The following is a 10,735-nucleotide window of genomic DNA, read 5'->3' on the forward strand; positions in this document are numbered from 1 at the left end:
GTCTCGAGTGGCAACTGATCACTTGGTTCGCTCAAATTCCCAATTTCAATTGGAAAAGCAAAGCGGAAGTATGCGCCACCGAGAAGAAACCTTTTGGAGTCCGGGACAAACGGGCGAGAAGGACAAATGCCAGAACCAGTAGTGTTCCTCCTCGTTTGACATTGACAGTTCCTCAGTGGCAAAACCACCGCACCAAGAAGACAATCTGCGACCACGGGTCACAACAGAAGATCGACTTTGAACCTATTTGTTTAAATAAACATACTTTACAACTCCATGCCCATATCTATCTACTGGAAGAAAGACGTTACAGTTACGCCGCGGCGTTTGGACAACACCTGACGCGGACGACAGAGACGTTGAACTTTTACCCCGCTGCTGGTACCATAAAACGCATTCGGCTAAAATTGTTGTATTTTTTGGGGGTGCTTTTATGGACAGTTGCTGTGCACAAGTATGATGTCGTGGATTAGACCGATACAATATTAAAGATTCGGTCCTCTACACCCCCCCCCCCCTCCCATCCCTTACCCCGTGGGGGGAACAAGACGTATCCAGAGGGAGAGGGTAGCTTGAGACACCACGGCGACCTGTGCCACCTTACCACTCCGAGTCGGAGTGCCCGGCCCGGCCGGTCTGGGTGGGATGCGTCGCTCCGTGCTTGTGGGCCTCTTCATGGGGTGCACCCTGCTGCTCGCACCTGTAACGGAGGGCTGTGGACCGGGGAGGGGATATGGCAAGAGACGTCCGCCGAAGAAGCTCACACCCCTCTCTTATAAGCAGTTCAGCCCAAACGTTGCAGAGAAAACACTGGGCGCCAGTGGCAGACATGAAGGCAAAATAACGAGAAATTCAGAACGGTTCAAAGAGCTCACTCCCAACTATAACCCTGATATCATATTTAAAGACGAGGAGAATACTGCTGCCGATCGACTTATGACCCAGGTGAGGAGCAGGAATGGGGTTTTAAAACGTCATCTGACGTGTTTTTTATCCCACTTTGACAGCGGTAGCAAGGTGACCCGATAGTCACATTAGACACGCTGTTTTATCGTTCGTTTTTAGATCTGGTTTGTACTTTGTTAAATGTTTAAAAACTTTTACTTCAAACTTTATTTTATTTTTTCCCCAGCACTTTCATCTATGTTTTGGTTCAATTGATTACTGTTGACCGTTCAAAATTAGACTAGCCTACACGTCAATTATGCAATAATAGGCTAGGCTATAACTAGTCTACCTCCTCTAAATGTAGGTTACATTGCAACACTGTAACTAACCTCATTTTAGACTAACTTGTCTCCTGTTTGAGAGCTAAATTAGACTACACATGCAAGTGGACATAAGGAAAATAAAAATAGCGCGAATTTATATGAATTGATAACCGGTAGAATTTTTATTGATCATGACATGTTCACATCTATTTCAAAACGTTTGCGAATTAACCCTTCAAATGCTCTTGTTATACATTTTGAACGGAGAGTGAAATTACGCACCTACCATTACGCATGGATTGTGTTTGAATAGCTCGCCGGTTTATTTGCAGACTCGTTCAGCGAAACCTCTGATCTCTTCTAAAAAAACAAGACCATACAGAAACACAAGACATATCATGGCTATAGTTATCTGTATTTTATTGGGAGGCAAACATACAGTAGCATAGCACATCGTGTGCAAAGCGAAAACATGTTTATAGCCTACATGTCTACGGCACTTTGACCACTTGTGACAACAGCGCCGATAAAATCAAATTGTACTTGTCACGTACACATATTTAGCAGATGTTATTGCGGGTGTAGCGAAAAACTCAATAGCCTTTATGTGTTTAGGATATATAGTCTTTGTATTTAGTTGTTTCCCTGAGAGATTTTCATTCATCGTTGTATTACATGTAATGTATATATTTCATTATACATAATTACGTTAATTTATATCATTTCATTTGTTCTTCCTCTACTATGTAGTGTTTTCTCAAGTCTTTTATATCGTAATTAGTTCATATTTATGCCTACATGCTTAGTCCTACCAATGCTTACAGGTTTTTGTTCTGTGTAAATGTTGATTTCTATGCTATCATTTTTCTCTGTCATAACCATCATGTCTGTTTGTTATCATCTTGTTCTTCTGTGGTTCCATGACAACCATTGACTCTTACTCTAATATCCTATTATGTTAGTCATCCCTCTCTCTCTCTCTCTTCTCTCTCTCCTCTCTCTCCTTTCTCTCCTCCAGCGTTGTTAGTCATCCCTCTCTCTCTCTCTCTTCTCTCTCCCCTCTCTCTCCTTTCTCTTCCCCAGCGTTGTTAGTCATCCCTCTCTCTCCTCTCTCTCATCTCTCTTCCCCAGCGTTGTTAGTCATCCTTCTCTCTCTCTCTTCCCCAGCGTTGTTAGTCATCCCTTTCTCTCCCCTCTCTCTCTCCTCTGTCTTCCCCAGCGTTGTTAGTCATCCCTTTCTCTCCTCTCTCTCCTCTGTCTTCCCCAGTGTTGTTAGTCATCCCTTTCTCTCCTCTCTCTCCTCTGTCTTCCCCAGTGTTGTTAGTCATCCCTTTCTCTCCTCTCTCTCCTCTCTCTTCCCCAGCGTTGTTAGTCATCCCTTTCTCTCCCCTCTCTCTCTCCTCTGTCTTCCCCAGCGTTGTTAGTCATCCCTTTCTCTCCTCTCTCTCCTCTCTCTTCCCCAGCGTTGTTAGTCATCCCTCTCTCTCCTCTCTCTCTTCCCCAGCATTGTTAGTCATCCCTTTCTCTCCTCTCTCTCTCTCTCTCTCTCTCTCTCTCTCTCTGTCTTCCCCAGTGTTGTTAGTCATCCCTTTCTCTCCTCTCTCTTCCCCAGCGTTGTTAGTCATCCCTTTCTCTCCTCTCTCTCCTCTCTCTTCCCCAGCGTTGTTAGTCATCCCTTTCTCTCCTCTCTCTCCTCTCTCTTCCCCAGCGTTGTTAGTCATCCCTTTCTCTCCTCTCTCTCTCTCTCTCTCTCTGTCTTCCCCAGTGTTGTTAGTCATCCCTTTCTCTCCTCTCTCTCCTCTCTCTTCCCCAGCGTTGTTAGTCATCCCTTTCTCTCCTCTCTCTCCTCTCTCTTCCCCAGCGTTGTTAGTCATCCCTTTCTCTCCTCTCTCTCCTCTCTCTTCCCCAGCGTTGTTAGTCATCCCTTTCTCTCCCCTCTCTCTCTCCTCTGTCTTCCCCAGTGTTGTTAGTCATCCCTTTCTCTCCTCTCTCTTCCCCAGCGTTGTTAGTCATCCCTTTCTCTCTCTCTCTCTCTCTGTCTTCCCCAGTGTTGTTAGTCATCCCTTTCTCTCCTCTCTCTCCTCTCTCTTCCCCAGCGTTGTTAGTCATCCCTTTCTCTCCTCTCTCTCCTCTCTCTTCCCCAGCGTTGTTAGTCATCCCTCTCTCTCCTCTCTCTCCCCCAGCGTTGTAAAGACAAGCTGAACTCCTTGGCCATCTCTGTGATGAACATGTGGCCTGGGGTGACGCTGAGAGTGACAGAGGGCTGGGACGAGGATGGGCACCACTCAGAGGACTCCCTCCATTATGAGGGAAGAGCGGTGGACATCACCACGTCTGACCGGGACAGGAACAAATATGCCATGCTGGCTCGCCTGGCCGTGGAGGCTGGCTTTGACTGGGTTTATTACGAGTCCAAGGCCCACGTGCACTGCAGTGTCAAATCAGGTAGGGTGACGGGATGACACACACAGAACGCAGCCCTGTATCATATAAGTGAGCCACCTTGCGTGGCAACATGCAGTACATGTGATTGAAGTCTCAGACCGCTCTGGCTCGTTCAGAGATGGTTTCTGTCTGTTGGTGAGAGACTAGAATTCGGCAGGCTAAATGTAGTGGTGATGTTATAACCTTTTTGTTGATTGGGTGACCGTGGTTGAGAGGTTGTAGAGCCCACTACCACCGTTATAGCCCTTCAGTGTCAGGGGAGGACAAGGGAGGACAGGGGAGGACAGGGGAGGACAAGGGAGGACAGGGGAGGACAGCAGTGTGAACTTTTATTTATTCATTTATTAATCAAAATGTGTTTTTTGGGGGCAGAAATGCCTTCTCGAACATGTGAACTTTCATGTGCCTGAATAACAAACTTATCCGTCTGTAAATACGAATAAAATGGTTAAATTAAGAGCCTAGTTGGTTTAGCCACAGAAAAAAGTTAACAACCTTTCCCCTAGCCATGATTGGCTGAGATAATGAGTGGGCTGGACATGCCGAGAGATGAGTTTGGATTGGTCTGCCATATAGCAGGAGTTTGAGCTATTTGAGCTGGTCCGTATGTTATCCTGTCTAAAGCATCACGTAGTAAAACTGCTCTCCACTTTCTGGAGGACCGAGTTTTGAAATGAGTTGAATTCGAGTATGATTGCTAAGGAGACGGAGAAAACACCTGTCTCCGGATTACATCTACAAACTAAAGGGCAACCGTGGCATACGGAGAAGATAGTCTAGCTAGTAATATTTTCAGATGTTGGTTAGGTACAGTGCCTGCAGATTCATGCAGGGTAGTAACATCATGAGTTGGGATTATGGTTCATCGATTAGCTAGCTAGCTACATGCCTTGACAAAAGACTCCACTATGCAAGTATCTATTTCAATATAATGTCACTGCGACAACTGTTGATAGACGTTTGTTTTTATTACCAGATTTAAATGTAGATGTTTTCGTCACTGGCCAATACCCCATAATGTCAAATGAAGTTCATTAAAAATGAAAAGCTGAAATGTCTTGAGTCTGTAGGCTCTACCCTACAGAGTGCTGTTGAGGCTATTTTTTAACCTTTATGTAACTTGGCAAGTCAGTTAAGTATAATTTCTCATTTTTCAATGACGGCCTACCCTGACCAAACCCTCCTCTAACCCGGACTATGCTGAGCCAATGACCCCATAAGCAAATTATGTTTTTCGAAAAGGATAAAAAATGAAAAGCTGAAATGTCCTGAGTCAATAAGTATTCAAGCCCTTTTGTTATGGCAAGCCTGAATACGTTCAGGAGTAAAAATGTGCTTATAAAGTCACATAATAAAGTTGCATGGACTCACAATGTGCACAATAATAGTGTTGAACATCTCTGTGCCCCACACCTACAATTATCTGTAAAGTCCCTCAGTCGAGCACTGAATTTCAAACACAGATTCAACCATAAAGACCAGGGAGGTTTTCAAATGCCTCGCAAAGGAGGGATCCTATTGCTAGACGGGTAAAAAAAACAATTAAAAAAAAGCAGACAACCAATATCCCTTTGAGCATGGTGAAGTTATTAATTACACTTTGGATGGTGTATCAATACGCCCAGTCACTACAAAGATACAGGCATCCTTCGTAACTCAGTTGCCGGAGAGGAAGGAAACCAGTCAGGGATTTCCCCATGAGGCCAAAGGTGACTTTAAAACAGTTACAGAGTTTAATGGCTGTTATAGGAGAAAACTGAGGATGGATCAACAACAGTGAGTGAAAAGAAGTAGAGCATAAAAAATATTCCAAAACATGCATTCTGTTTGCAACCAGCATGTTTGGCAAAGCAATTCACTTTTTGTCCTGAATACAAAGTCTTATGTGTGGGACAAATTCAATACAACACATTACTGAGTACCACTCTTCATATTTTCAAGCATAGTGGGACTGCATCATGTTATCTGTAATCGCTGCCAAAGGGGATTCTAACGTGTATTGACTCAAGGGATTGAATACTTATCTAATCAAGATAAGTCTGCAAAGTATTGACTCAGTGGTGTAACTACTTATGGAAATTAGATTTGTTTTACATTTCTAAAATTACTAAATATGTTTTCATTTCACTTTGTCATTATGGGATATTGTGTGTAGATGGGTGAGAGAAAAACACATATTTAATCAATGTTGAATTCAGGCTGTAACACAACAACATGGGGAATAAGTCAAGGGGTCTGAATACTTTCTGAAAGCTCTGTATGCCGACAGAGGTTCAGGAGTCTTAAGGCTTGGGGGGTAGAAGCTGTTTAGGAGCCTCTTGGACCTAGACTTGGCGCTCCGGTACCGCTTGCCGTGCGGTAGCAGAGAGAACAATCTATGACTAGGGTGGCTGGAGTCTTTGACAATTTCTAACCCTTGGTGTAGAGGTCCTGGATGGCAGGAAGCTTGGCCCAGTGATGTATTGGGCCGCACGCATTACCCTCTGTAGTGCCTTGGTGTAGAGGTCCTGGATGGCAGGAAGCTTGGCCCAGTGATGTATTGGGCCGCACGCATTACCCTCTGTAGTGCCTTGGTGTAGAGGTCCTGGATGGCAGGAAGCTTGGCTCAGTGACGTATTGGGCCGCACGCATTACCCTCTGTAGTGCCTTGGTGTAGAGGTCCTGGATGGCAGGAAGCTTGGCCCAGTGATGTATTGGGCCGCACGCATTACCCTCTGTAGTGCCTTGGTGTAGAGGTCCTGGATGGCAGGAAGCTTGGCCCAGTGATGTATTGGGCCGCACGCATTACCCTCTGTAGTGCCTTGGTGTAGAGGTCCTGGATGGCAGGAAGCTTGGCCCAGTGATGTACTGGGCCTCACGCATTACCCTCTGTAGTGCCTTGGTGTAGAGGTCCTGGATGGCAGGAAGCTTGGCCCAGTGATGTACTGGGCCTCACGCATTACCCTCTGTAGTGCCTTGCGGTTGGAGGCCCAGCAGTTTCAAGGCAGTGATGCAGTCCGGATGTAAAACCTTTTTTTCCCCTTTTCTCCCCAATTTCGTTCCAATTATTAGTAGTTACTATCTTGTCTCATCGCTACAACTTCCGTACGGGCTCGGGAGAGACGAAGGTCGAGAGCCATGAAACACTGTGCACCTGGCGCCCGGCCCGCCACAGGAGTCGCTGGTGCGCGATGAGACAAGGATATCCTTACCGGCCAAACCCTCCCTAACCCGGACGACGCTAGGCCAATTGTGCGTCGCCCCACGGACCTCCCGGTCGCGGCCGGCTGCGACAGAGCCTGCGATCGAACCCAGAGTCTCTGGTGGCACTGCGATGCACCTTTTTTTGAGGATCTTAGGACCCAAATCTTTTTAGTTTCCTGAGGGGAAATAGGTTTATGTCATCTTCACGGAGAAAGATGATTGACATGTATAGAACCCAGGGTGTAACAGCATGTCGTCCTTGTAACTGTGGATCTAACATAGCGATAATAACTGTTGATATTGTAAATGTCATGAAGTTTTCTTGTATGACATCAAAGCTGTGTTTATTATAACTCTCAACGTCTCATCTTTACAGGACAAAGTCTCATCTTTAAACTTCTTTCGAGATATTAAAGCATTCCCCTCACTCAGATAACATACAAATGCTCAAAAGTTGCCCAAATAAGGGGGAGGGATGGGGTTATCTTGTCAAGTAGAGGATCTGTGATCTGTTGAGGATCCCAGAAGATACACACAAATCAGGATTTTCTCTGAGATGATAATTGTGATGATACTATACTCTCTGAGTATTTTGTTTGTCTGTGTGGATTGTCTTGTTTTCACAATGCTCTTAAGTCTAAAAGCCGGAGTAGTTGTCTGAAGCAGTTTACAGTAGGTCAGAGAGGTTAGTGGAGGGAGAGGCCCCACTCTAAGAGCCGGTGACAGTTAACTGATTAACTTTCTCTGTTTGTTCTCCCCCCCCCCCCCCTCCCTTTGTCGTGTTTTCCCTCAGTCCTCCGTGATCTCCCTGGTCTCCTTGCTCACCTTTCTCAAATATCTAATCTAATCAAGTCTTATCACTTGGCCTTGGTACTTAACCGTTCCCAAATATTAGTGTTTTGACCCAGGGAAGACTTGAAACTGCCATTCGAGTGTCTTAGGCTGCGTGCCAAATGGTATTCCCTACAGAGTGCACTATTTTTTGTCCCTGATCCGTGTAGGGAATAGGGTACCACTTGGAATACCACCTTTACCTGTTCTGTGACTAGAGAACAGAGAGACTTTCTGACTCATTTCAGTGGAAGTTGAGATTTAATCATTGGGTTACTCATTAAGCTGGTAATGCATTTGCCCCGAATTTTTGAGCAAAGTTGAAGTTGAAAAGGAGAGGTAGGTTGTCAATGTTTCAGTGGAAGTTTTTTTTTTTTCAAGGAGTATGCGTTTAAATGAAGTGTGTGTGTGTGTGTGTGTGTGTGTGTGTGTGTGCGTGCGTGCGTGCGTGCGTGCGGGAGTACACATGCATGTGTTCTTGCTTGTGTGCAACATAACTGCCTGCGTGGGTGTGTATTGACAGAGACCAAGTCTTCAAAAGCTATAATGTTGACCTCAATCGAAAGGTCTTGGCGTTTCCCTGAATGTTAAACACGAAACAATCGTGGAATGTACGTGCTGGACTAAGGTATCATAGAGCAACCCACTGGCCTATTGATGGAACCTCTTTATGTCAGTTTACCTTCAGGTCTTGTGTCAAAGTCTACCGTTCTTAACAGAGTCCTCAATACGTCTGTCTGTCTGTCTGTATGTCTGTCTGTCTGTCTGTCTGTCTGTCTGTGTCTGTCTGTCAATTCAATCTCTCTCTCTCTCTCTCTCGCCCTCTTTTCTGTCTCTCTCTCTCTCTCTCTCGCCCTCCCTCCCTCTCTCGCCCTCTTTTCTGTCTCTCTCTCTCTCTCTCTCTCTCTCTCTCTCCCTCCCTCTCTCTCTCGCCCTCTTTTCTCTCTCTCTCTCTCTCTCTCTCTCTCTCTCTCTCTCTCTCTCTCTCTCTCTCTCTCTCTCTCTCTCTCTCTCTCTCTCTCTCTCTCTCTCTCTCTCTCTCTCTCTCTCTCTCTCTCTCTCTCTCTCTCTCTCTCTCTCTCTCTCTCTCTCTCTCTCTCTCTCTCTCTCTCTCTCAGAGCACTCAGTAGCAGCTAAGACCGGAGGTTGTTTCCCAGGTCGTTCTCTGGTGACGCTGGAAGACGGGAGCAGCAGGGCGGTTCAGGACCTCCAGCCAGGTGACCGTGTCCTGTCCTCCTCGGGGGTTGATGGGAGCGGAGGAGAGCTTGTCTACAGTGAGTTCCTGACCTTCCTGGACCACGAGCCTGCAGCCAGGAAACAGTTCTATGTGTTGGGAACAGAGACGGGAGCGAACCTGACCCTCACCGCGGCTCATCTTGTGTTCGTGACCGAGGGTAACTGTTCAGTGGGGGAGTCGTCCAAGGGGGTTGTCACGCGGACTATGTACGCCAGCGACGTACGGCCAGGGCAGTGTGTGCTGACCGCAGGTGGAGACAAGGGACCACAAGCCCACCTCTCCCCAGTCGCCTGGACCCACATCCAGGTGGACACCGGGGCCTTCGCCCCCCTGACACGCCACGGCTCACTGGTGGTGGACGGCGTTTTAGCCTCGTGCTACGCTGCTATGGACCAGCACCACCTAGCCCACTGGGCATTTGGTCCCCTCCGCCTGCTGTACAGCTGGACTGGGCTAGGGACTATACAAAGAGACGGACTACACTGGTACTCACGGGTCCTATATTGGATAGGAACGTTCCTACTGGACCCTAGACACTTCCACCACTGGGGGGTGGTCACGAATGATGTGGAGAGATAGAGAGTGAGAACAGAGAGACAGGGTAGAAAACAGAGAGAACAGAGAGACAGGGTAGAGAATAGAGAGACAGGGTAGAGAACAGAGAGACAGGGTAGAGAACAGAGAGAACAGAGAGAGTGAATACCAGTCTGTGTATATAAAGGTGTAATAAAAGTTGTGGAAGCCCGTAACAGATTACTGTAGCAGCTTCCTGACACTTTTCACAGAGTTATGCATTACAGCCCAGGGAGAAACTTTAGACTCAGTAATCCTTATTGAATTGAAGCCTTTCCAACCATATGCCTTCCTTTTCTCAGGACCACACTAGTCCTAGACACACAACACTGAAATATGAACACATACACACACTGCATACAGACACTACATACACACAATACATACAGACACTACATACACACAATACATACAGACACTACATACAGACACTACATACAGACACTGCATATACTGTAGACACTGCATACACACACTGCATACAGACACTGCATACAGACAATGTGTACATACACTGCATACACACTGCATACACACACTGCATACAGACACTGCATACACACACTGCATACACACACTGCATACACACACTGCATACAGACAATGCATACACACACTGCATACACACTGCATACACACTGCATACACACTGCATACACACACTGCATACACACTGCATACACACACTGCATACAGACACTGCATACACACACTGCATACAGACACTGCATACACACACTGCATATAGACACTGCATACACACACTGCATACACACACTACATACACACACTGCATACAGACACTGCATACACACACTGTATATAGACACTACACACACACTGCATATAGACACTACATACACAAACTGCATACATACACTGCATGCAGACACTACATACAGACACTACATACAGACACTGCATACACACACTGCATATACACACTGCATATACACACTGCATACACACACTGCATATAGACACTGCATACACACACTGCATACACACACTGTATATAGACACTACATACACACACTGCATATACACACTGCATACACCCACTGCATATACACACTGCATATACACACTGCATACACACACTGCATATAGACACTGCATACACACACTGCATACACACACTGTATATAGACACTACACACACACTGCATATAGACACTACATACACACATTGCATACAGACACTGCATACACACACTGCATATACACACTGTATATAGACACTACACACACACTG

The 10,735-nt window shown here is 46.1% G+C and overlaps 1 protein-coding gene across 1 annotated transcript; it reads left to right on the forward strand.

Moving 5' to 3' along the window:
* Positions 1-645: 645 nt before the first annotated feature.
* LOC139386292 (indian hedgehog B protein-like) lies at positions 646-9,486 on the forward strand. The gene is made up of 3 exons (XM_071131792.1): positions 646-945; positions 3,395-3,656; positions 8,789-9,486. Exons 1-3 carry the CDS (start codon positions 646-648, stop codon positions 9,484-9,486), a joined length of 1,260 nt encoding a protein of 419 aa, XP_070987893.1.
* Positions 9,487-10,735: the final 1,249 nt, after the last annotated feature.

This window comes from Oncorhynchus clarkii, chromosome 3 (genome assembly GCF_045791955.1).
Source record: "Oncorhynchus clarkii lewisi isolate Uvic-CL-2024 chromosome 3, UVic_Ocla_1.0, whole genome shotgun sequence".
Taxonomy (NCBI): domain Eukaryota; kingdom Metazoa; phylum Chordata; class Actinopteri; order Salmoniformes; family Salmonidae; genus Oncorhynchus; species Oncorhynchus clarkii.